Raw genomic sequence first — 27,375 nt, 5'->3', positions numbered from 1 at the left:
CTCTCCACTGACTTCCACCTGCCCTTCCACCACCCGAGAGCCTTCCCACCCAGCCAGGGCTCGGCCTCGGACCCTACACGGCGTCAGCCTCCACTGACTGACACCTGCCCTTCCACCACCCGAGAGCCTTCCAACCCCAGCCAGGGCTCGGCCTCGGACTCCACACGGCGTCAGCCAAAGGAGCCCTCAGGCAACTCATGCACAGCGAAGGCCACGTCTGGCGTCCGGGCACGTCACATCCTGCCCCACGAGGAGGACAGGCCAGACAAGAGAATGAGGTGGCGCAGGCTGCGCGGGCGCCCACACCAGAGCACGGAGGCTCCAGGCGGCCCGCACCCTGGGACTCTCATCCCAGCCCCTCCTTGGCTGCTGGTGTGAGGAAGGGGAGAGCCAGCCAATGTTCGGAATAAAATGTTGCTTTATTATGACATAGAATGACTACAAGCATGAAGGGAGGGAAGGGCCACGCATTCCTCACACAGCAGGTGAAAGAGGCGCAGACATCTTGGCACAAACCCACGGCACGATCACTGGGATCTTTTTCTTACAATGTGTGTTTTGTTTATAACAGGCCCCAATCACTTCAATTATTAAAAAACAAGCAAACACAAACACACGCACAAAACCCCAGCCGGCAATCTTACACGGTGAAAGCGCACACACCAAGCCAAACCACAAACGCTCCTGGGCCGGCGGGGCCCCTGCAGGAGGGGCCGCGTGGGCCGCAGGCTGCCCCTAGCCAGCCTGACCCGCGGGCCCAGCGCCCCCACTGCTGGGAGCCTCTCCGCACCCTGAAGAGGGAAAGCCCGCCGTGCCCCTGAGAAGCTCGCAGGGGCAGCCGCGTCTCAGTTCAGGGTGTTAAATGCACTGATGGGCGTGGAGGGGCCACCTGACTCCACGGTGGTCAGACACACTTGGTGACGACAGGAACCTACGTAGTGGTGGTTGTTAGGAAACAAAAACCGTTTTCCTGAATTTAATAGCTGGGCTGGGAGCTTCTTTTACAAGGACATTTCATGTAACATTTCGTTGCTACCACAGACCCCTGGGAGCCGGAGGAGGGGAGCCCTTGCGGGCAGGGCCGGGTAAGTGCTCAGAGCCCCAAGGCGAAGGGGAGAGAGAACTAACGTGGAGACACACGCTTCAAATAATGTCCACAAAAGACACGCGTGGGCCCACTGCTCTCCCTGTCCTGTGTCCTCAGGGTGGCTGAGCCTCTGAGCACCAGTGACAGCGGGAGGGGAGGGGAGCACAGGTTGGGGAGCAGGCCGGCCAGATCACATCATCTTCCAGAAACTCCCCACCCTGCTTGATAGCTTCCAGCCAGCGAGGAGGCCCCAGCGGCAGACGCAGGGAGACCTCAGGCCTCAGCACCCTGCGCCAGCGCAGCCTGCTCGCCGCCCAGCTCATCATGGAGGACGCCTCTCCCCCGGCAGCCTTCCCGGCAGGCACACACCTTCGACACAGGCAGCCACTCCTGAAGGTCTGCCCCCCCTACTTCCTGAAAACACTTGCTATTCTAAAGCATGCTTTACAGCCGGCGCCCCATTAATGCAGAAACATAGCAGAGTGAGCTGAGCAAGTGCTTCTAAAACCATCGCGAGGCCCCTATGTTCCCTGCAGCCAAGATGTGGAAGCAGCCCAAGTGCCCTCAGTAGACGAGGGGTAAACAGCGGCGGAACATTCACACAAAGGAACACTACTTGATCATTAAAAGGAAGAAAATTTTACCCTTTGAGACAGCATGGAGAGTATCATGCTAAGTGAAATAAGCCAGTCAGAGAGAGACCAGCACCACATCATCGCACTCTGTGAAATCTAATGAGCAAACAAGCACAGAGACAGACTCATGGACAGAAAGCAGGCTGACAGCGATGGGGGCAGGGCACTGGAAGGGGGGAGTGAGGAAAAGGGAGAGAACAAAACTCATGGACACACAACACTGTGGGGGCTGCCAGGGGACAGGCGTGGGTCGAGGTGGAAAATGACGGAAAGAGAACACCTCTCGGGATTTCGCCACGTAGGACGGCTCTGCAGGGCAGCTGCTTGCATGTTCCAGCATTTCCCACAGTGAGGATAACTGCTCAACTCCGGGAGCACCCGCCCTGCCCACTCACCCAGCCAACCAGCTAGTCGGGCCCACTGCCTGCTTCTGTGTGGCCTGTCAACTGAGAGCAGCTGACACATTTTTAAACAGTGAAAAAAACTTCATGATGTGAATTATATGGATTCAAGTTTCAGTGCCCATCAATACAGCTCTGTGGGAACACAGTAGTCTCATCTGCTCACCTGTTACCTGTGGCCACTCTCCTGGTTTCCAGGAGAGTCTAGTCTGCAGCTGGAGGGACAGCGCAGCTCGGGCACGCCCACCGGCTGCTCCGCCAACAAATCCAAGCAACTCGCCCCTCCTCCCCCCCGCGACTCGGGGCTGCAAGGTCTCAGAAAGGGACCAAATGCTCTGAGGTGGGGTCTGGACAGACAGGTGCATGCAGCACAGGACAGGGCGCGCACTGCTCTGCCTGCAAGGCAGGCAGCCGCCCTTCCCACCCAGCCCTGACCCCGGGAAGCAGGCCCTCAGCAAGGTGAGTACTCCCCTCACCCAACAGGGCCACCGAGCTGTGACAGCCGGTGGGACAGGCAGCCAAGGAGAAAACACGAGGAAGGAAAACAATGAAACCATCGAAAAATGTGTCACTGACTCAAGAGGAACACAATGAGACTGTTACTACTGTAGCCTGACTCACACCTGCCAGGGGCCACCAGGACACCCAGGCTTGGGGGGGGGAGGGGGCGGGGGGCGGGAGAGGCAACAACACAGCACAAGAGCAAGACTCTTGAGAATGAAACTCTAAATTTCAGCATAAGCTCGATTCACCCAGTCACGAACACACAGCTATGAAGTCCGTTGCGCGGGAAGAGCTGGGAGGGAGGGGAGGGGTTGGCCGGGAGCACGGAGGGGCCGGCCTGGCGCCCCAGGCAGTCGGGGCTGCTCTCTGCGGGCAGAAGCCAGTCCCTCCCTGCACACATTTAACAGGAAATTCAGACCCCGCCAGGCCCTCTGTCCTAGTCCCAGCCGCGGGCGTCTCCATGCCCCGAGGTCATGCTCCTGGAATGACTGTCCAGGGGGCTGGCGCCCAGGAGGCGGTGCACACAGCAGCACTGAGCAGAGGCGAGGCTGCTCCCTGCGTGGGGTGCCCCACACCCTGTTGGAGCAGCAGGAGACACAGCGGTGACACCCCCTCCGCCCTCCCAGGCAGGCGCGCCTTCCTGTCGTGCTGTCTTGCTGTGCAGCTCCCAGGTCCGCCCCATGCGCTGTCCGTCCACACCCACACCCTGGCCCGGGCTGCAGGCCCCGACGCCCGGGGCGCAGCTGTGGGGGTGGGGGTGCCGTGGTGCTGGGTGGGGTCATTTTGTGAGGCGCCACTTCATGGCCTGCGCTCTGAGGAGCAGAGGGGAGGCTATTCGTACTCCAAGAACTGCTTGTGGTAGAACAGCAGGTACCTGCAGAGGCAAAGACAGGGCATGCTGACGGTCCCTCAGGTCCCTGCACGAGGCCGGCAAGACCCGCCCTCCCACCCGGTCCTGGCACCGCAGTCACCAGCAGACTGAGTTCTTGTTTGGATGGGTTTTGGTTCTTAGTCCCCAAGGAGGAGGGTCCTTAGCTAGGAAGTGGCAGTGCCTAAGCCCACCCTCCCACCCATTCGCCAGGAAACAGCTCCTGAACCGGGCCCCACTGTCCGGGACTCAGGCCCCGGGTCAGTGGCACTGCTGGCAAGACTCCTGCTGCGAAGGCAGGACCACTGCACGGGGCTGTCCCATGCACTCCCCAGGGGGAGGCAGGACCACTGCACGGGGCTGTCCCATGCACTCCCCAGGGGGCTGCCCACAGCCTGGAACCACAGCGCCCTCATGGCCCAGCAGCTCAGTGGGGCCAGGACCCTAATGAGGGCTCAAGGCCAAGGACTGAGCGAAGCTCAAGGGGATGAGGATGTGCTGGGAAGGAATGAATCGGGCCAGGAGCAAGGAGCTGCGGAGACCCCCTGCCCGCTCTGGCAGACCAGGAGAGCCCTCGTGCCGCTGTCAGGGCGTCCCCTGAGGGCGCTGCACAGGACCAGAGGCTGGGGCCTGTCTGCAACAAGCCTCCTTGCTTCAGCCACCAGAGGTGCATGTCCTTTGTAGCACTAAAACCCGGCGTGGCTTTGGGTGTGGATGCCCACGCGGACGCCGGCTGCACCTAACGTACCCCTCGCTGTCCAGCACGTCCTCGATGCTGGCCTTGGTGATGATGGCGTCGTCACACTTGAACCACTGGTCCTTGTGCTGCCGGATGAAGCTGGTGTAGTGGCCGCTCTCCAGGGTCCCCTGGTGGTTAACGACTGCGAACAAGGAGTACCTGGTTTGGAAGGGAAGGAGCAGCCGTGACCTCAGTGTCACCATCACCAGGAGCCTGCACAGCAAGGGGAGCTCCCCGACCCCCCGTTGTGCCCTGGGAACCAGAGCGGGTGCATGGGGTGCAGAGGGAAAGGGGCCCGTGTGGCTCCCTCAGCTCTGCAGCTGCCTCAGTGGAGCCACGTGTGGTGGAAGTAGTGAGAGGAAGGGACCAGGAGACACGGTGAGCACTCTCCCTCCATGCTTTCTGCCACGGCCAAGGTGGCCAGGCAGGTAGAGGAGAGCAGAGCCTCATGGCAATGCCGTCGAAGGAAGAGCCTAGGGGCCCAGGGCGCAGAGGCTGAGCTTCCCCTCGGGGCCTGCGAGGTCAGGCTGACCCTCTCGCCCGGCGCCAGGAGGAAGGGTCAGGCTCCTGCAGCAGCGTGAGTGTCTGCGATCAAGGCTGTGACAAGTCCTTTCCTAAAAGATGGACGGGCAGCAAGACAGGAGGCGGCCAGCGGCCTGAAGAAACAAGCTTGCCGTGGCCAAGCGTCGCTGCAGCCGCCTCCCGGGAAACACTGCGGTCGCCGCTCCCACCCAAGATGCCAGGGCACCCCCCCCCCGCCCCCCCCTCCCCCACCCGCAGGCGCCGCTCACTTGTTGTCATTACTGAGACTGTCCGACGGCTGCTGGTACTGTCCATTCATCCTGCTCTCTTTGCTGCAACAAACAAAGCAAAACTCAACATCAACAAACTAACTAATCGAAGCAGAGATTTTCAACCTTTTCCATCTCATGGCACATAAACTAATTACTTAAAATCCTGCAGCACACCAAAAATATATATATTTTGCTGATTTGACCCCCCCCCCCCCAAAAGCTGCAATTTTGATTCATTTGCACTGCACTGCTATTGTTGCGTTGGATGTTGTCATTTCTTAATTTGACGACCTAGGGGAGAAGAGGTCAGTGCCCTGACTAAATGGCCAGGCACTGCGTGTTCTGAAAACTCTATGGCACAGCGGTTAAAATCACTGAACTGAAGAGACGCACGGCTTAGACAGTAACAGCCACCTTCCTGGCCCCCACGCCAGACGCTGTGCGGGACCCATTTCATACACACTTTCTAGTTCTTCCACCGGGACCGGCCGGTGACGCGAATGCAGAGCACACCTGCTCTGAGGCGGGGCTGCCAGGTCTCCCTGGTCAGCACACCCCGCCAAGGGGTGACGTCATCGGGCCCTGCCCACTTGCTTCCAGCCACCAGCCTGGAGCCGTTTGTTAAGTGGCTCCAGGAGACCAGCATGTGGCCAATCTATCAGTGTCACACTCTTTTTGGAGGATATATTCCAAGTGCTCTATAATATTGATTTGAAAACAAGAAAAATGGAATCTACAGCTGCAAACTCAACTACGTTTATCTGTATCCAAAACCAACTCCATCAGCTAAAATGCTGCCTTCTTGCTGTGATGCCACCTTGACCAGGAATGGCTGGGGAAAACCCAAAGCAAAAGGACATCTTAAGAAAAAATAACTGATTAAACACAAGGTGCCTTGGGGCCTTGGCGGGGCAGGAGCTTGGTTAGAGCATTGTCCGCTATGATACACCAAGGCTGTGGGTTTGGTCCCCGGTCAGCGCACATACATAAATAAGTGGAACAGCAAATCGATGTTCCTATCTCTCTCCCTTCCTCACTCTACAATCAAGAAATAAAAACTTACAAATAAACTAAAATGTGTCTTGGGTAAGATCAGGACAGTAACTTGGCTTTAGCAGTTATGGTTGTGCCAACACCTACAATGGTCTCAGCACAGAACCAGTGCCAATCACTGACCCGACCAAGCCACAGCCTCCCGACGACAAGGCACTGCAGAGCTCCCATACCTGGACGCCATGAACGGGGTCATGTCCAGCTCCAGGGGAAAGGACACGTATGTGGTAATCTTCCGCCGCAGTTTGGCTGAGTGTTCAAATCGCTAAGAAAGTGGGGGAGAGGGGAGAGGAGTGCGTTACTCTGAGCACACCCCACAGGTGCTTTTTGCTCTCACTGCCTCCGGGAGGCTCAATAAAACGTCTACATAAATTTAAATTATGGGGTTCCAGGCAAGTCTTGAAATGAAGTTCAAAGTGATAAACCCAAAATGATAAAAAAGTCACCTTACAATAAACCCAACAGCGCGCAAGGGAAGAAGCCTCTGGAAGCGAGACAAGCACACGTTCCTTTCACACGGCACCAGGCATCCCTTTGACAACATCAGGTGCCACCAAACCCAGCAAGGAAGCTAGGAATCGTTTTTTGTTTTGCTTTTTAACATTTTTAAAGGGTCATAAAATAAAACAAAGACTATGAAACAGAGATCACATGGCTGCAAGCCCTAAAAGCTTCCTAGCTGACCCTTTACAGAAAGCTCTTGCTGGCCCCTGGACTAATCACAATGCTAAGGGACTTTGCTGCTTTTAAAGTAAAAGAAAAATAGAAACTTGGGGCGAGGATGGAAGAACTCAGGCAGCAGTAGTAGAACCTTCACAACCCAGCCCCCGCAGCGCACTCCCACCCCCTTTCCACTGCGCAGGAGCCTCGTGCTGTTCACCGGGCCTCTCCTGCCACAGAGAACAGGGCACCTCGCTCACCAGGCAGCCCTCCTGCAGAGCCACGGCGATGACCACATGTGCTCGGTGCCCCAGACCACAGGCTCCACGCTGCCCTAGGGACTAAGCATTCAGTCTGCTATGAAAAGCTGTCCGGAAAACTTACTTTGAGATGAAAACAGGCGACAATTGGCAGTTTCTTCATGGTGAGCTGTTTAGTGGACTCCTGATAGCTATGGCAACCGCTACATTTGATCTTAGCACTGCTTCCTAAGTGCTCTGGTCTGGTAAATCTACAAGGCATTTAAAAAATGTACTTTTAAGAAAAAATATGGAAGAGTTAAAAGAAAAATTATTTCGTCACTTTCAATGGATTCATTTCCCTAGTAAAAACATACATACATTCATACATCTGTCACCTTCTCCCTGTATCACTTTAAAAAATGCTTACCTTACAGCTGAATGGGTAATAAAACAAGAACCATATGAAGGCTACAAGAGACCCACCTCATACCAAAAGGTACACACAGACTAATAGTAAAGAGATGGAAAAAGATAATTCAGGCATATGGTAAACAGAAAAAAAGCTGGGGTAGCAATACATAGATAAAAAATATTTTAAAACAAGGGTGATAGTAAGAGATAAGAAAGATATTAATTACGTAATGATAAGGGGAGCTATCCAACAAGAGGATACCCTTGTAAACATTTATGCATCCAACACAGGAGCACCTAAATATGGAAAGCAAATCTTGATGGACATAAAGGGGGAGACTGACTCTAACACAGTCACAGTAGGAGAGTTTAACACCCCTTAACATCTATGGATAAAACTTCCAGACAGCAAATCAATCAGGAGATGGCAGCCTTAAATGACACACTAGAGCAGATGGACTTAATTGTTATCTTCAGAGCATTTCACCCCAAAGCAAGAGAATATACATTCTTTAAAAGAGGACATGTTAGGATAGAGCACAAAACAAGTTAAGATACAAAACAAGCCTCAATAAATTTAAGAAAACTGAAATCATAGCGAGCACTTTCTCTAGACCATAATGCTAGGACACTAGAAATCAATTGCAAGAAGAAGACTGAAAAACACACGAAGACATGGAGGTTAAATAACATGTTAGTAAACAATCAACCGGTCAACAATGAGATCACGGAAGAAATCAAAAGATACCTTGAAACAAACAACCTAAAATCTATGGGACACAGCAAAAGCAGTCCCAGGAGGAAAATTCGTACTATCATACGCTGATCCTCAAGAAACAAGAAAAGTCTCAATTAATCTAACTTTGCACTTAAAGGAACTAGAAAAATAAAAAACAAAGCCCAAAGTGAAAATAAGAAAGGAAATAACAAAATCAGAGCAGAAATAAGTCTAAAAACAATACTAAAAAAAAAAAAAATTAAAAAATCAATGAAACCAAGAGCTGGTTCTTTGAACAGATAAACAAGATTGGCAAGCCTTTAACTGAACTCATCAAGGAACAAAAAAGAGGGCCCAAATAAATACAATCAGAAATAAAAGAGGCAAAGTAACAACTGACACCAAGGAAATACAAAGGATTGTAAAAAAATATTACAAACAACTATATGTCAACAAATTGGACAATCTGAATGAAACATACAATCTTCCAAAACTAAGTCAAGAAGAATGGAAAAATGTAAACAGATGACAATGGATGAGATTGAAGCAGTAATAATAAGACTCCTGCCCTATCCAGTGTGGCTCGTGCATAGAAGGTCATGGGCTCTATCCCCAGTCAGGGTGCGTACATGAGGCAACCCATCAAATGTTTCTCTCTCTCCCTTTCCCTTCCTCTCTCTCTAACATCTGTAGAAGCATGTCCTTGGGTGAGGATTAAAACAAGCAAACAAACAAAAAACTTTCCAACAAAGAAAAGTCCTGGATTGAATAGCTTCACAAGTGAGTCAGGAAATAAGAAATGTCTCCTTCAAGAGAAGGGAAGACTCCCAAGCTCATTATACAAGATCAGCCTTATCCTAATTCCAAAACCACAAAGAAAAGAATAAGCCAATATCCCTGATGAACATGGATGCCAAAATCTTCAACAAAATATTAGCAAATCAGATCCAGCAACACATTAACAAGATTATACACCACAATCAAGTGGGATTTACTCCAGGAATGCAAAGTTGGTTCAATATCTGCAAATCAATAAGCATAATATACCATATCAATAAAAAGGATAAAATTCATATCAATAGATGCAGAAAAAGCATTTGATACAACCCAGCGCCTATTTATGATAAAAATTCTCAACCAAGTGGAAATAGAGGGATCATACTTCAACATAATAAAGGCCATATATGACCACCTACATCATACTCAACAGGCAAAAGCTAAAAGTGTTTCCATTAAGTTCACAAACAAGACAGGGGAGTATGGTTTCAGCACTCTTATTTCAACATAGTACTGGAAGTCCAAACCACAGCAATCAGACAAGAAGAAAAAATAGCCCTGGTGGGTGTGGCTTAGTTGGTTGAGCATCGTCCCATACACCGATCAGGGCACATGCCCAGGTTGTGAGCTTAATTCCCAGTAAGGGGCATGCAAGAGGCAGCCAATCAATGTTTCTCCCTCTCCCTCTAAAATCAATAAAAACATTTTTTTTTGGGGGGGGGGGTAGAGAAATAAAAGCATCCAACATCTAAAGGAAGAAGTAAAACTGTCATTATTTGCAGATGACATGATACTATATATAGAGAACCATAAACTTTATTATTTTGAGGCAAACCGTTCAGAGACCCAATTTTCCACTTCTTTGTACATTTTGAAGTGCTGCTCAGAAAGTGCGTGTGCCGTCGATCGGAGCAAGTGGTAATCTGAAGGAGCAAGGTCTGGTGAATACGATGGGTTGGTTAATACTTCCCAGGCAAGATCTTTTAACATGTGTTTAACTGGTTTTGAAGTGTGTGATGGTGCGTCATCATGAAGCAAAATTACTTTGCTGTGTCTTCTGGCACATTCTGGTTGTTTCACATTCAAAGTGTGGTTCAGATTGATTATTTGTTGTTGGTAGCGTTCAGTACTAACGGTTTCACCTGGTTTTAGAAGTTCCTAGGGTAGGACTGAGGAGCAGCCATAGCTGCTTGCTCCACCCTGTTGATCCCCTGAGACCCCCGCGCCACCCAAGCTGTGCGCAGACGCTTTTGCATATGAAAGGCCTGGCCCTTTGCAATCTGAAAATTACCTAACAAACTGCCGCTGGGTCAGAGAAACACAGAACTTCCAAAAGAAGGCCCAAGGCCCCACAGCAGCTTGCACTGCTTCACAGCTGGGCTCCTGCTGGGTAGCCTCAGGCAGAGGCTAAATTAGCACCTCCTTAGAGATCCAAGAGCCAGTATACCCAGCGGTCAGAGTGGGACCCTCCAGATTACAACTCCTCAGATCCATAAGGGACACACTCAGGGGGCAGACTCAGTGAGCACCAAAGCCCCACTGAAGCAAGTCTTGCCCTAGAAGGGTGTCTCCAGCACAGAAGTTCTCCCACAGTAGACACAGCTGATACTCACAGATAATTGGCCTGGAGGTCAATTCCTCCCAGTGATACCAACAACAATCAAGGCTTAACTACAACAAGACTGTGCACAAAGCCCACTAAGGGGTGCACCAAGAGTGTCCACCTCAGGTAATTGGGGAGGCTGAGCCACTGGGCCCTATAGGACACCTAGCACACAAAGCCACTCTATCAACACAGGGAAGCAGCCAAAATGCGGAGACAAAGAAACAGGTCACAAATGACAGAAATGGAGGAAAGGAAACTACAGGATATAGAGTTCAAAACCACACTTATAAGGTTTTTCAAGAATTCTCTAGAAACCGCCGATAAACTTAGTGAGGCCCTCAAGAAATCTAGTGAGACCGTCCAGGTTATGAAAAAGGACCAACTAGAAATTAAGCATACACTGACTGAAATAAAGAATATTATACAGAGTTCCAACAGCAGACTAGAAGATCGCAAGAACCAAGTCAAAGATTTGAAATATGAAGAAGCAAAAAACACCCAACCGGAAAAACAAAATGAAAAAAGAATCCAAAAACATGAAGATAGTGTAAGGAGCCTCTGGGACATCTTCAAATGTACCAACATCCGAATTGTGGGGGTGCCAGAAGAAGAGAGAGAGCAAGATATTGAAAACCTATTTGAAGAAATAATGACAGAAAACTTCCCCTACCTGGGGAAAAAAATAGACTTACAAGTCCAGGAAGCACAGAGAACCCCAAACAAAAGGAATCCAAAGAGGACCACACCAAGACACATCATAATTAAAATGCCAAGAGCAAAAGACAAAGAGAGAATCTTAAAAGCAGCAAGAAAAAAAAGGTCAGTTACCTACATGGGAGTACCCATACGACTCTCAGCTGATTTCTCAACAGAAACTTTGCAGGCCAGAAGGGAGTGGCAAGAAATATTCAAAGTGATGAATAGCAAGAACCTACAACCAAGATTACTTTACCCAGCAAAACTATCATTCAGAATTTAAGGAGAGATAAAGAGCTTCACAGATAAGAAAAAGCTAAAGGAGTTCATCACCACCAAATCAGTATTATATGAAATGCTGAAAGGTATCCTTTAAGAAGAGGAAGAAGAAGAAGGTAAAGATACAAATTATGAACAACAAATACACATTTATCAACAAGTGAATCTAAAAATCAAGTGAATAAATAATCTGATGAACAGAATAAACTGGTGATTACAATAGAATCAAGGGCATAGAAAGGGAGTGGACTGACTATTCTCAGGGGGAAAGGAGTGTGGGGGGTACGGGAAGAGACTGGACAAAAATCGTACACCTATGGATGAGGACAGTGGGGGTTGGGGGGAGTAGGGGCAGAGGGTGGGGTGGGAACTGGGTGGAGGGGAGCTATGGGGAGAAAATGAGGAACAACTGTAATAATCTGAACAATAAAGATTTAATTCAAAAAAAATTAAAAAAAAAAACAAATACTGCTAGAAAAAAAAGTATATATTATTTGTTTTAATGGAATAAAATATTTTGGTTTTTATTTGAAAAAATATCATGAACTATCTGAAGCAAAACTAAGAAAACAATCCTATTTACAATTGCTTTAAATATATCTATCTAGGAATAAATTTAAATAAGGATGTAAAAGACCTATAATCGAAAACTCATAAAACACTGAAGAAATTGAAGACATAAATAAGTGGAAGCATATACCAAGTTCGTGGACTGAAAGAATTAACATCATTAAAATGGCCACACTACCCAAAGCAATCTATATAGTCAAGCCAATGAACTAGAACAAATATTCCAAAAATTTATATGGAACCAAATAGCCTCAACAATCTTGAGAAAGAACAATGTTGGAGGAATCACACTACCTGATATCACACTATACTACAAGGCCATAGTAATCAAAACAGCATGGTACTGGCATAGAAACAGACATACAGATCAATGGAACAGAAGAGACATCCCAGAAATAAACCTATGGCTTTATGGTCAATTAATATCTGACAAAGGAGGAAATAAAATGCAATGGGGTAAAAACAGTCTATTTAATGGTGTTGGAAAAATTTGACAAATATGTGCAAAAAAATGGAACCAAACCACCTTCTTATATCATACACAAGAATAAACTCAAACAGACTAAAACAGTGATTGGCAAACTGCGGCTCGTGAGCCACATTTGGCTCTTTGGCCCCTTGAGTGTGGCTCTTCCACAAAATACCAAGCGCGGGCACGCACGTACAGTGCAACTGAAACTTCGTGGCCCATGTGCAGAAGTCGGTATTTTGTGGAAGAGCCACACTCAAGGGGCCAAAGAGCCGCATGTGGCTCGTGAGCCGCAGTTTGCCAACCACTGGACTAAAGACTTACATGTAATGCTTAAAACAATCAAAGTCCTAAAGAAAACATAGGCAGTTAAATCTCAGACATTTCTTGAAGCAATATTCTTTCTGATATATCTCCTCATGCAAGAAAAACAAAAGAAAAATATACAAATGGGACTACATTGAAGTATAAAGTTTTTGCACAGCAAAGAAAAGCATTAACAAAATGAAGACAACCCGCTGAATGGGAGAACATAATTGCCAATGATACATCTAATAAGGAGCTAATATCCAAAATTTATAAAGAACTTATAAACAATATGGAGTCACCTTCAAAAATCAAAAAAGGGAACTACTGTAGACCCAGAGATTCCACTTCTGGGAATATATCATAAGAATCCCCAAATAGTCATTGAAAGAATATGTGCATGTACCTCTACCATCATGGCAGTTATTTACACCCTGAGGCCCGGTGCATGGATTCGTGCACCGGTGGGGTCCCTCAGCCTGGCCTGCAGATTCGGGCCAAAACAGGCTCTCCAACATCCCCCGAGGGGTCCCAGATTGCGAGAGGGCGCAGGCTAGGTCAAAGGACCCCACTGGTGCATGGTTGGGGCCAGGGAAGGACCGCGGGAGGGCTCCAGGATGTATCTGGCCCATCTATCCCAGTCCCGATCGGCCGGACCCCAGCAGCAAGCTAACGTACCAGTCGGAGCATCTGCCCTCTGCTAGTCAGTGCGCATCATAGCGACTGGTCAAACGGTCGAATGAACAGTCGGACATTTAGCCTATTAGCATTTTATTATATAGGATAGCCAGGATCTGAAGCAGCCCAAGTGTCCATCAGTAGATGAATGGATAAAAAAAGCTGTGGTACTACACCATGGAATGCTACACAGCTGTAAAAAGAAGAAAATCTTACCTTTTGTGACAGCCTGGATGGACATAGAGATTATTATGCTAAATCAGTGGTTCTCAACCTTGACTGCACATTAGAATCACCTGGGAATCCTTTTAAAATCCTGATTTCTGGGCCTCATCCTCCGGAAATTCTGTTTGTTACTAATGTTGTGGCCTCAACCCATAACAAAGAAACAGAATTTCTGGTGGATAAGGCCCAGAAGTCATGATTTTAAAAAGATTCCCAGGTGATTCTCATGTGCAGCCAAGGTTGAGAACCACTGTGCTAAGTGAAATAAACCAGTCAGAGAAAGACAAATACCTCATGATTTCACTAATACGTAGAATCTAATGAACAAAATGAACCAACAAAATAGAAACGGACTCATAGATACAGAGAAGAGATTGACAGCTGTAAGAAGGGAGGCGGGTTAGGTAAAAAGGTGAAGTGATTAAGCTAAAAAACAAACGCAGACACAGACAAAAGTACAATTACCAGAGGGAACGTGAGGAGGGGGAGGTAGAAGAGGGTAAAGGGGGAAAAATGGTGACGGAAGACTTGACTTTGGGTGGTGAACACAATATACAACATGCAGGTGACATATTACATTGAAACCTATATAAATTTTATTAACCAATATGCCCCTATAAATTCTACATTAAACAAATAAATAATACTTGCCTTAAATTTTTTATAAGTGAAACGTCTGGTGAAATAATAATTTTCTTACTACCATAAGATATAGTAATTTGTCCCAGAAAAATGAAGTTGTGTTCACACAAAAACTGTACGTAAACTTTTAAAATTGTTTTTGTTAATCGTCATTGGGGGATAGCTTTCCATTGATTTTTTAGAAAGAGTGGAAGGTAGGGGAGAGAGAGAGAAACATGGATGTGAGAGACACATCAATTGGATGCCTCCCATACCACCCGACTGGGGCTGAGAAATGAACCTGCAATGCAGGTAACATGCTCTTGACTGGGAATCGAACCCGTGACCCTTAGGTCTGAGGGTCTATGCTCTAACCATTGAACTACACCGGTCAGGGCTGTACACAAGTGTTTTAAGCAGCTTTATTTCTAGTAGCCAAAAAATGAAACAAACGAACAAAAAACTAGAAGCAATGCAGATGTCCTTCAATGGGTGCACATAAACAGTTCAACAAACTGTGGTACATGACACCATGGGATACTAGTGAGCAACAAAGGGGAACGAACTATTGATACCTGCACCTGGATGAACCCCCGGGAATTAGGATGAATGAACAAAGTCAATCCCCAAAGGTCACATGTTGTATGATTCCATTTACATGTAACTTTCTTGAAATGTGGCATTTATAGAAACGGAGAACAGATTCATGGCGACCAGGGTCCAGGAGGCAGTCGTGCTCAGAGGGCAGGAGGGGTGGCTGTGAGGGTTCCTGGGTGACGAAGGGCCCTGCATGGTGTCACTATCCTGGTTGCGACATTGTCCTGTAGTTGTGTAAGACCGGGGGGAATCGGGGGAAGGACACATGGGATCCCTATGTAGTATTTCTGACAACTGCATGGGAAGCTACAATTATCTCAAAAGAAAACGTTTAATTTTTTTAAATGAGACATTTGGGAAATTTTAGCTTTGTGATGATGAAGAGATGTTGTGAGATAGGTTGTAGCCAGCATTTGTGGCATCTACTAAAGCTAAAAACCATAACACAGATGTTTCAATATAGTTTATGACAAAACTTTAAAATTTAATGCTGAAAACAAACAGAAAATTTGATCTTTTGACAACTGGGTCTGGAAATCCTTGTTTATCCTTTGGAAATGCTGTCATTTCAACAAAGACAGGACCACGCCCCGAGCAAAGCTGAGACTGCCGGGAAGCGGCCGGGCCAGGGCGGGGAGTGCCTGCAGAGCAGGAGTGGGGCAGGCACCCAGCACGCACACTGCCACCTACAGGGACTCCCCGCCCAGCCAGCACGGTCCGCAGTGTGAGGAGTATGGTGGACAAGTGACCTTGTCTTCGCTACAAAGAAAAGGCAGGCAAAGAAGACTTGAAAGTGACTATGAGGCCAACAAACCAAATGCAGTATGTGGACCAAGTCTGAATCCTGATTTGAACAAACTTTAAAACGTAGTTTAAAAGAACACAAACCAATCAGTGAAGTCTGAACACTGACTGGCAGGCCGATGGCAGGAGAGAAGAGTGTGCCCGTGTGAACCAGAGTTGCCACATTATTCCATCATCCAATTTTCACACTCAAAACACAGTTCTTCCTCCTCCCACTCGCAATACACAGGAACAGCCAGGGCCCACCCACGCTTCTCCATGTCCCCGCAAGCGTCCAGGGCCCGCGGCAGCCACAGGAGAATAGAGCTGTGTGTGCAGAGGAAAAAGGCTGTTTTAGAGGTGGAAGTCCGAGAGAACCAAGATGGCGGTAAACACCTGTACTCGCTGCCTCCCAAAAGCACATCAAAATTACAACTAAAGCCCAACTGGCTTGGCTCAGTGGTTGAGCATAGACCTATGGACCAGGTTGCAGTTTGATTCCCTGACAGGGCACATGCCCAGGTTGTGGGCTCAATCCCCAGTGTGGAGTGTTCAGGAGGCAGCCCATCAATGATCCTCCCTCATCATTGAGGTTTCTCTCTCTCTCCCCCCATCTCCTTTCCTCTCTGAAATCAATAAAAATATATATATTTTTAAAAATTACAACTATAATACAAAACCACCGTCATCCAGAACCACCTGCAAGCTGGCTGATGGGAGTCCCACAGCTAGAGAAGGAGGAGGCACGCTGAGCCTGGCAGGAGGGGCAGAGGCGCGGAACGGGCTGGTCCGACACCCACCAGTGGTGTGTTTTTAATCAGGAGGGAGATGGTCTCTGTGGAGGCCGCCCATGAGGAGCAAGGGGTCCCAGCCCCACACCAGACCCCAGCCCAGGGCCCCATGGCAGGGAAGAGGAGGCCCCATAACTACTGGCTGTAAAAACCAGCAGGGACTGTGGCTCAGTGACATGGATGCCTCTGGAGACCCAGGTGTTCCTCTTAAAGGGCCAGCGCATGAACGTATTCAGACTTGATCCCTCTGAGCTCCAGCACTGGGAGGAAGCTTTGGCGGATACAGGGACATATGGGGAGGAACTGGACTGTCAGGCATCAGGGCAGGAACTCGGGGGCAGCTTTCTCCCAGATAGGGGTGCTCACAGCGGTCATTGATCCTGTGCTGGGGCTGCCCCTGTGGCAGAGCTGACAGGCAGCCATATCTGAGTTTCCACCAGCCTGGCCCACACTGTTGGTTCTGCCCTGGGGATTCCCTGTGGCCCTGCCCCATCCAATCTGCAGCCCTACCCAAGCTGTTTGTAGCATATGAATGGCCTGTCCTGGCTCAGGCTGCACTTTGCTAAAATCTCTCAAACAAACAGCATGCCCCAAACCTATCAATAAGAGGCCCAAGACCCAGCAATAGCCAGCCTGCCTTGCTTCACAGCTGGGCCTTGTCTGGGCACCTCAAAGCCCAATACATGTAGCACTATTTGTAGATCCCTCTGCAGCTCCTGCCTGGTGGCCCTAGGCAGTGGCTGACTTTGCACCTCCCAAGAGGCCCCAGAGCCAGTGCACCTGGTGGACAGCTTCAGACCTCACCAGATTACAACTCTACACAACCACAAGCAACACACTCAAGGGCCAGACTCAGTGAGCACCAAAGCCCCACTGAAGCAAGGCCTGCTCCATAGCGGTGTCTCCTGCACAGCAGATCCCCCACTGTAGTTGCAGCTCGTCCTCACAGCCAAGTTTGCCTGGAGGTTAATTCCTCGCAGTGATGACAACAGCAATCAAGGCTCAACTACAACAGGACTGTGCACACAGCCCACACAGGGCCACACCTAGAGTGCCCAGCTCAGGTGACTGGGGAGGCTGAGACACTGGGCCCTACAGGACACCTACAACACAAGGCCACTCTACCAATTCCAGGAGACATAGCAGCTCTACCCAATACATAGAAACAAACACAGGGAAGCAGCCAAAATGTAGAGACAAAGAAACATGTCACAAATGAAAGTTTAGGATGGGCTTCTGGCTTTGACACATTTGTATGTGTAGGGAGCGGCTATAGGGTTAAGCCTCGGACTGACTTGTTGACAAAGTCACAAACAAGTCCCAGCTTAGAGGGCACAGCCTTCTTAGCACTATTAGGCTTGACCTTATGACTGCTCCCTAGATCTTATCTGGGTAGCTAATGGGCTGAGGTAGATGCAGCAAGTGCTGCCAAAACAAGTGAAACTCATAAGAACACTGTAACTATGGTGGCCACTACCTTGCTTACCTCTGGCTATAAAATAAAGGCTCAGCTTGCCATCTGTGGCCTCAGCCAGGCACAGGAAGATCCACCTAGACCAGTGGTCGGCAAACTGCGGCTCGCGAGCCACATGCGGCTCTTTGGCCCCTTGAGTGTGGCTCTTCCACAAAATACCGACTTCTGCGCATGGGCCACGAAGTTTCAATTGCACTGTACGTACGTGCCTGAACCTGGTACTTTGTGGGAGAGCCACACTCAAGGGGCCAAAGAGCCGCATGTGGCTGGCGAGCCGCAATTTGCCGACCACTGACCTAGACCAGTGGTTCTCAACCTTGGTTGCACATTAAAATCACCTAGGAATCTTTTTAAAATCCTGATTTCTAACCTACAACCAAGCTTACTTTATCCAGCAAAGCTATCATTCAGAAGTGAAGGTCAGATAAAGAGCTTCACAGATAAGAAAAAGCTAAAGGAGTTCATCACCACCAAATCAGTATTATATGAAATGCTGAAAGGTATCCTTTAAGAAGAGGAAGAAGAAGGTAAAGACACAAATTATGAACAACAAATACACATCTATCAACAAGTGAATCTAAAAATCAAGTGAATAAATAACCTGATGAACAGAATAAACTGGTGATTACAATAGAATCAGGGGCATAGAAAGGGAGTGGACTGACTATTCGTGGGGGGGGGTGGGGGGGGGGAAGGGGTGTGGGGGATGCGGGAAGAGACTGGACAAAAATCGTGCTATGGATGAGGACAATGGGGAGGGGGGGTGAGGGCAGAGGGTGGGGTGGGAACCGGGTGGAAGGGAGCTATGGGGGGAAAAAAAGAGGAACAACTGTAATAATCTGAGTAAAGATTTAATTAAAAAAATTAAATTAAATTAAAAAAAATCTTGATTTCTGGGCCTCATCCTCCGGAAATTGTTTCTTTGTTATGGGGTGGGGCCACAACATCCACACTAATAAAAGACAAACATGCAAACTGACTGTACCTTCACTATGCCTTAAGCCATGCCCATCAGCCAATCAGAGCGACTATATGCAAATTAACCCAACCAAGATGGTGGCCGGCTGCCAAGGAGCTAGAGCAAGCAGGAGGCTTGGTTGCCCCAATGATGGAGGAAGCCAAGCTTTCCAGCTGCCGTGGCCGGCTCTGAGCTCCACTCAAAGCAACAAGTTTCAATTATAGAAGACAAATAAACCCCAGATACCTGCTGTGGCCAAGGAGCTGGAGCGAGCAGGAGGCTTGCATTGCCCCTGGCGATGGAGGAAGCCAAGCTTCCCTACCACCCACCCTGGCTGGCTCTGAGCTCCTCTCAAGGCTACAAAGTTTCGATTATAGAAGGTAAATAAATCCCAGAATAAAAAAAGAAAGGAGAGGCTGGGAGCTTCCGTTGCCAGGGGTCTTGGCCAGCCTGAAAACAGCCCTCAGCCTCTCACCCAGACAGGCCAGGTCCCCCCGTGGGAACCCCCCCCATCCTAAAGGGGGTGTGGCCAGCCTGCAAACAGCCATCAGCCCCTCACCCAGGCTGGCCAGGCACCCCAGTGGGGACCCCCAACCTGAAGGGGGTGTGACCAGCTGCAGACAGCCATAAGCCCCTCACCCAGGCTGGCCAAACCTCCATGGGGTGAGGGTCCCCACTGGGGGTGGGGGGGCTTGACCAGCCTGCAAACAGCCATCAGCCTCTCACTCAGTCTGGCCAGGCACCCCAGCAGGACCCCCACCCTGATCCAGGACACCCTTCAGGGCAAACCAGCCGGCCCCCACCCTTGCACCAGGCCTCTATCCTATATAATAAAAGGGTAATATGCAAACAGACCCTAACAGCAGAACGACTGGAAATGACCAGTCACTATGACACACACTGACCACCAGGGGCCATATGCTCAATGCAGGAGCTGCCCCCTGGTGGTCAGTGTGCTCCCACAGGGGGAGCTCTGCTCAGCTACAAGCCAGGCTGATGGCTGCCAGTACAGCGGTGGTGTAGGGAGCCTCTCCCGCCTCCTCAGCACCGCTAAGGATGTCCGAATGCAGTTCAGGCCTGCTCCCCACTGGCAAGTGGACATCCCCCAAGGGCTCCGGGACTGCCAGAGGGCTGTCTGACTGCCAGCTTGGGCACGATCCCTCAGGGAGCGGGCCTAAGCCAGCAGGTGGACATCCTCCGAGGGGTCCCAGACTGCAAGAGGGGATAGGCCAGGCTGAGGGACCCCCCCCGAGTGCAAAAATTTTTGTGCCCAGGGCCTCTAGTTAGTAATAAAGAAACAGAATTTCTGGAGGATGAGGCCCAGAAATCAGGATTTTAAAGATTCCCAGGTGATTCTAATGTGCAGCCAAGGTTGAGAACCACTGACCTAGACCCAGGTTACTCTCTTTGTCTGTCTTTTCCAAATCCTTCACCAGCCCCTGTCAGGCTCACCGAACCCTTGGCTGAGCTTGCCCAGCATAGTATGTGACACCTATTTAAATACATTTCATAGCAACTGCATCTGAAACTTCATCACTTGTCTAAATCAATGATGGAGCAAATGGACAGAGTAAACAGTGTAGATGCAGACAGAAGCTCACGTGTTTCATCACTTGCAGAAAAGACCACCTGCAACGGAGAGGATCCAGAGATAGGGAAGCATGGGACAAAGTGGGGAATCTCAGAGGGAAGATGGAGGTGGGTGGGTGGATGGGAGGTAATCAACCAAAGACCTTGTATGCACATATGCATAACCCATGGACACAGACAATAGGGTGGTGAAGGCCTGGGGCGGGGGGCAGGCTGGAGGGGGTCAATGGGGAAAAAAGGGGACATATGTAATACTTTCAACAATAAAGAATTATTAAAAAAAAAAAAAAAAAGACCACATGCCTCGGCGGGAGGGCTCCCTCAGTGCAGACTCTGGTACAGTACGTGAGGGAGCTGTACCCTGTTCATTCACACTGGGGATGGGGTGGGATAGTAGCCGACATACAGACATCCCACAATACAAAGCTAGATGGACAATATCTACTCACCTTGCAAAAATGTGACAAACCAGTATGAGTCATTGGGCACCAATTGAAGCCATTTGCATGTTGTCATACCTATTCTCATGTTCCCTACGAGAAGTGTAAAAGAAACTACTATTGGAACCCTGGGTGGCCCTAAATTTATTAGGGTTTTACTCCTGAACAGCCTCAAGGCAAGAGAGACAACTGCCTGCAAGGAAATCACTTTATTTTTCTGCAAAAGTGCTGGCAGGGTTCTTACCTTCGCAAGCAGTCCGTCAGCGTAGTGGTTCCAGATGCATGGCTTTCCCCGTTCACCACACTGCCCTCACTCCCAGGGCTGAGGGGCCAGAATGGGGAGGAAGAGCCAGGCAGATCTAAACTGATGTCCCAGAAGGGGTCTATTGTGGTGGAGACTCCACTAGAAGCAGGAGACAGAAAACCAAAGTGAGAACTGATACCCACAAACAGTTTCAGGGGTACCACCTCCTGGAATATACCCCAACATCTTTTCACAGCTCTGCCCTTTTTCTTTTCTTTTCTTTTTTTTAATGTATTTTTATTGATTTCAGAGAGGAAGGGAGAGGGAAAGAGAGATAGAAACATCAATGATGAGAGAGAATCATTGATCGGCTGCCTCCTGCAAGCCCCCCAATGGGGACCGACACTGCAACCCGGGCATGTGCCCTTGACCAGCATCAAACCTAGACACCCTTCAGCTGCAGGCTGACACTCTATCCACTGAGGCAAACTGGCTAGGGCCTCTTTTTCTTTTTTTAAAGATATATTTTTATTTATTTCAGAGAGGAAGGGAGAAGAAGACAGAGAGAGAAACATCTATACTAATAAAAGGGTAATATGCTGCCAGAACTGGTTTGGCTCAGTGGATAGAGCGCCAGCCTGCGGACTCAAGGGTCCCCGGTTTGATTCCGGTCAAGGGCATGTACCTTGGTTGAGGGCACATCCCCAATGGGGGGCGTGCAGGAGGCAGCTGATTCATGTTTCTCTCTCATCGATGTTTCTAACTCTCTATCCCTCTCTCTTCCTCTCTGTAAAAAATCAGTAAAATATATTTTTTAAAAAAGGGTAATATGCTAATTAGACCGGGTGACCTTCAGGGAGACCTTCCGGACGTCCTTTGGGACAAAGCCATGGTGGCAGGGCCAAGGCAGAGGCAGTTAGGAGCGATCAGGCCTGCAGGGGGGAGGGGCAGTTGGGGATGAGCAGGCCGGCAGTGGGGGACAGTTGGGGGCGAGCAGGCCGGCAAGGGGGGCGCAGTTGGGGGTGAGCAAGCTGATGTGGGGGGGACAGTTGGGGGCGAGCAAGCTGGCAGCGGGGGCAGTTGGGGGCGAGCAGGCCGGCAAGGGGGGCGCAGTTGGGGGTGAGCAAGTTGGTGTGGGGGGGGGCAGTTGGGGGCGAGCAGGGTGGCAGCGGGGGGCAATTGGGGGCGAGAAGGCCGGCAAGGGGGGGGCAGTTGGGGGTGAGCAGGCCAGCAGGCAGAGTGGTTAGGGGCAATAAAACAGGCAGGCAGGTGAGCGGTTAGGAGCCAGTGGTCCCGGACTGCAAAAGGGATGTCCCAGATTGGAGAGGTGCAGGCCGTCTGAGGGACACCCTCCTCTGCCCCCCCACCCCCATGCACAAATTTCGTGCACTGGGCCACTAGTCAATGATGAAAGAGAATCATTGATCAGCTGCCTCCTGCACACCCCCTGCTGGGGATGGAGCCCGAAACCTGGGCAAGTGCCCTGACTGGGAATCTAATTATGACCTGGTTCATAGGTCCACGCTCAACCACTGAGCCATGGCCGGCTGGGCCACAGCTCTGCCCTTTTATCCAAATGACTTCTCAGGTGTGCTCACACCCAATGCATCTTGGGCTCCCAGGGCCCTAGGGAAAGACACTGTGCAAACCACTCAAGACAAAGTCTGCTCCTAAAGCAACAGTTTCTATACCCAGAAGATTAGCACCATCATTTTAGGTTTATTCTGGGCCCCACATCTAGAGGTTCTGAATCAATGGATCTCTCACCCAAGCGGCCTTGGGAACTGGGAGCTGCTGAGCCAGGATAGTAACTCAGACCCCAAGTGCACTTCACACAGAGTGCCCTACCCACAGCTTCCCAGGCTGAACAGTAGCACCAGCTAATTTCCCTCCCAGAGATTGATTTCAAAACTAGAGGCCCTGGTGCATGACATTTGTGCAGTGGTGTGTGTGTGTGGGGGGGGGTGCGCGGGGGGGGGGGGTGAGGGCGGGGCAGAGGAGTGTGTCACTCTGAAGTACTTCCTGGTTTCCTTTCCCATTTGCTTATCACCATGATGGTCCATTTCCAACCTGCAGACTGTGGTGTTCTGAGAAGTTCTCAAAGTCTTTGGATTCTTGAGCGTAAAGTGTTGTCAAGGCCCTGACAACATGAACCGGTATGACAACATGCAAATGGCTTCAATTGGTGCCCAATGACTCATACTGGTTTGTCACATTTTTGCAAGGTGAGTAGATATCGTCCATCTGGCTTTGTATTGTGGGACGTCTGTATGTCGGCTACTATCCCACCCCATCCCCAGTGGGGGGCAGCCTCAGCCTGGCCTGTGCCCTCTCGCAGTCCAGGACCCCTCGCGGGATGTCCGGCTCACTGCTCCTTAGCGCTGCCTCGGAGGCAGGAGAGGCTCCCGCCATCGCCACTGCGCTCGCCAGCTGTGAGCCTGGCTTCTGGCTGAGCGGCACTCCCTCTGTGGGAGTGCACTGACTACCAGGGGACAGTTCCTGAATTGAGCGTCTGCCCCCTGGTGGTCAGTGCATGTCATAGCAACCGGTCACTCGCCTAGCCTTTTATTTTATAGGATATACAAACAGGAAATTCACAGATTGAGAAACTGAATACAGAAATGTAAACGGGATCTACTCTGACAGTCTCCTGCTGATGGAGTTCAATAGTATAGGGCCAAATAGTAAAAGCCTGAGCCCCAACTGCTGGGAGTGATGGCCCATGATACAGATGCTACTTAACAGTAAACTGCATCTGTAACTCTTACAGGCAAAACTGACTCCTTGCCAATCTCTTCTATCCTATACAAACTGCAAGTAGTAATCCATTACAGGTTTTTAAATTTTACTGGAGCATGACCAGGCTTTTTTAAAAAGTTGAAGTGAGCCCTGGCTGGTGTGCCTAAGTGGTTAGAGCATAAGGGTTGTGGGTCGATTCCTGATCAAGGGCACATTCCTGGGTTGCAGGTTCAATGCCTGGCCCAGGTTGGGGTGCATGTGGGAGGCAACCAGTCAAGGTGCCTCTCACATGTATGTTTCTCTCTCCCTCCCTCCTTTCCACTCTCTCTAAAAATCAATGGAAAAAATATACTCAGGTGAAGATTAACAAACAATAAAAAAAAAAGCTGAAGAGAAATAAAAACCATGGGAGTGCACTGAAGGTGAAGGAAAGCATTTTTCTAACCTCATCACCAGTGCACTCTCCTCCTAGAAATAAAAGCTTTGAGCTCTAAGCACAGAACCAAAACCCATGAAGGAAGGATTTAGGGACACTACTTGGGAGAAAATGGGAAAGGAAACCAGGAAGTACTTCAGGGTGACACACTCAAGAGCACATATGTCCGTCTCTGAGGGGCCCTTTACCTGGCTCCTGGTTCCAAGGCCCTGAAGAAAGCAGGGGTCGGGGGTGGGGGGCAGCCTACAGCTCACCTGCTCCGTGTGCACAGTGCAGAGGCCCACACCACAGCCCGCAGCCTGGGACCCTGCCCTGACGGCCTGCACAGTCAGGGGACCTGCCAATTCCTGGTGCCTTCACCACTGGAGCTGTATTATCGCCCATGTGCCAGTGGCGGCCGAAATAAAACGCACCCCGTCTCCCATCTGGCGGTGCTGCAGACACAGCCAGGAGGGCCAGGGCCTTGACAACACTTTACGCTCAAGAACCCAAAGACTTGGAGAACTTCTCAGAACACCACAGTCTGCAGGTTGGAAATGGGCCATCACGGTGATAAGCAGCATCCAGTGAAGTCAGTCTCCCGAACGAACCGGGGCCCAGCGTGGGACGACGAGCAGGGCCCGGAGGACCCGAGATGCGCAGGACCCTGCGAAGCCTCCACTTACTGGCAGACCTGGCAGGTGACGTCCGACTGCAGCCCCCCCGTGAAGATCTGGTCTATGATGCAGTTGCAGTGGTTGGGGTTGCTGGCCTTCTTCCCATTATCATCACCTGGGGAAAGATTACAGCTCTGTGACTCACATCTGTGCCCCCCCAAGACCCCCAAAGCCAGCAAGTTTCCAAAAGCCACAGACCAAGGGACAAGGCCATTCGAGCACAGAGGCATTATGAAGCCTGAGGTGAAGGGCGGGTGAAGATACTTAACATTCATCCAGGAAGCTGGAAGCTAAGCTGATATGCTTAGCTTCCAGCTTAGTACCCAAGTGTGTCAAATGCCCAGTGTCGGGGAAAGTGACTGGCTCCTTTCCCACTTACAGAGGACTAAGTGTGGACTTCCTAGCGAGCGGCCTGACACACTGCGGGGAACACTCCTGGGAAGTGGCCTCGCTTCCGGGACCGTCCCTGCAGGACTCCCGCTCAGTGTTCCTCAGGGGTCCCCACGCCGGGAGCTGCAGGTCAGCTCTGCCCCAGCCAGTTGTACAAGCACAATTCCCACCCTCTCCAGGGCAATGCCAGGGTGTCTGCAGGGAGCCTGGAACAGCATGGGCTTGAACTGCCCAGGCCCACTCACATGCACAGTTCAAACCCACGCTGCTCAAGGGTCAGCTGAGGGTGGACATCCGAGAGCGTTGAGGACCAACTTAGGTTATACTCAGAATTCCAACTGCACAGGCAGTTGGCACCCCCATGTTCAAGGATGAAGTGTATATAGGGGGGGACAAATTACAGCTGTGTGTGTGCAACAGGTTCTTCTTTTTTTAAAATAGTGCTCTTTGCAAATGTTTTTAAGTTTATTTTTATTGATTTTTTTTAGAAAGATAGAAACAATAATGAGAGAGAAACATCGATCAACTGCCTCCTTTATGGCCCGCCCTGTGCATCGAGCCTGAAATCCAGGCATGTGCCCTGACCAGAACAGAACCGGCAAACCCGCTCTCACCCCTTTTTTGCTAATCCTCACCGGAGGATATTTTCCCATTGAGCATTAAGGGGAAGTGGAAGAGAGAAGGAAAGACAGAGAGAAAGACATCGATTGGTTGCCTCCTTGCACGAGCCCTAACCAGGGCCCAGGCCGGGGAGGAGCCTGCAACCAACAAACATTCCCTTGACCAGAATCGAACCCAGGACCCTTTGGTCCACAGGTCGACATTCTATCCACTGAGCCAAACTGTCCAGGGAGAACCAGTGACTTCTTGGTCAAATGCTCAATCCATTGAGCTAGACCAGCTGGGCTACACGGTTTATTCTTGTATGATTTATTAATTATTGTATTATTTTCCAAACAAACTGTAAACCTACTTTGCCCCACCCTGTACATATTTGTGTAGATATACAAATGTAAAACTTATATGGTTAACTATAGTACATATTAACATACTAGAGGCCGGTGCACAAAAATGTGTGCACTTGGAGGGGTCCCTCAGCCCGGCCTGTGCCCTCTCGCAGTCTGGGACCCCTTGGGGGATGTCTAACTGCTGGCAGTCAGAAATCCCTCTGGCAGCTCGGGAGCCCTCAGGGCATGTCCACTTGCCAGCGGGGAGCAGGCCTAAGCTGCAGTCGGACATGCTTAAGTGCTGCTGAGGAGGCAGGAGAGGCTCCTGCCACCACCGCTGTGCTGGCAGCTGTCAGCCTGGCCTGTAGCTGAGCAGAGCTCCCCCTGTGGGAGCACACTGACCACCATGGGGCAGCTCCTGCATTGAGCATCTGCCCCCTTGTGGTCAGTGTGTGTCATAGTGACCAGTCATCCCAAGTTGTTCTGCTATTAGGGTCAGTCTGCATATTACCCTTTTACTATATAGGATAGAGGCCTGGTGCATGGGTGGCGGCCGTTGGTTTGCCCTGAAGGGTGTCCCGGATCAGGGTGGGGGTTCTGCTGGGGTGCCTGGCCAGCCTGGGTGAGGGGCTGAGGGCTGTTTGCAGGTTGGTCACAACCCCTTCAGAGTGGGGGTCCCCACTGGGGTGCCTGGACTGCCTGGGTGAGGGGCTGATGGCTGTTTTCAGGCTGGCCAGAACCCCTTTAGGGTGGGGGGTCCCCACTGGGGTGCCTGGCCAGCCTGGGTGAGGGGCTGATGGCCGTTTTCAGGCTGACCACAGCCATGGGCTGGAAGCAGGTATCTGGGATTTATTTGTCTTCTATAATTGAAACTTTGTAGCCTTGAGTGGAGCTCAGGGCTGGCAGGGCAGGAGGGAAGCTTGGCTTCCTCCATCACCGGGGCAACCCAAGCCTTCTGCTCACTCCAGCTCTATGGCTGCCACCATCTTAG

At 50.1% G+C, this 27,375-nt stretch overlaps 1 protein-coding gene across 1 annotated transcript in view; it reads right to left on the bottom strand.

Annotated features, from left to right (window-relative positions):
• Positions 1–400: 400 nt before the first annotated feature.
• The window catches only part of USP22 (ubiquitin specific peptidase 22), an 82,521-nt gene continuing 55,546 nt past the window's right edge, over positions 401–27,375 (bottom strand). Inside the window, exons 7-13 of the mRNA XM_081110740.1 lie at positions 25,057–25,162; positions 21,217–21,375; positions 7,126–7,252; positions 6,255–6,346; positions 5,026–5,088; positions 4,244–4,393; positions 401–3,501 (exon numbers count right to left, since the gene is read on the bottom strand). Of these exons, the coding sequence (XP_080966866.1) occupies positions 3,459–3,501; positions 4,244–4,393; positions 5,026–5,088; positions 6,255–6,346; positions 7,126–7,252; positions 21,217–21,375; positions 25,057–25,162 (740 nt within the window). The 3' untranslated portion in view covers positions 401–3,458. The remainder of the gene's footprint in view (positions 3,502–4,243; positions 4,394–5,025; positions 5,089–6,254; positions 6,347–7,125; positions 7,253–21,216; positions 21,376–25,056; positions 25,163–27,375) is intronic.

The sequence above is a fragment of the Myotis nattereri genome, assembly GCF_964212035.1.
Source record: "Myotis nattereri genome assembly, chromosome: 16".
Taxonomy (NCBI): domain Eukaryota; kingdom Metazoa; phylum Chordata; class Mammalia; order Chiroptera; family Vespertilionidae; genus Myotis; species Myotis nattereri.
This window is presented reverse-complemented; position numbering and strand designations above follow the sequence as displayed.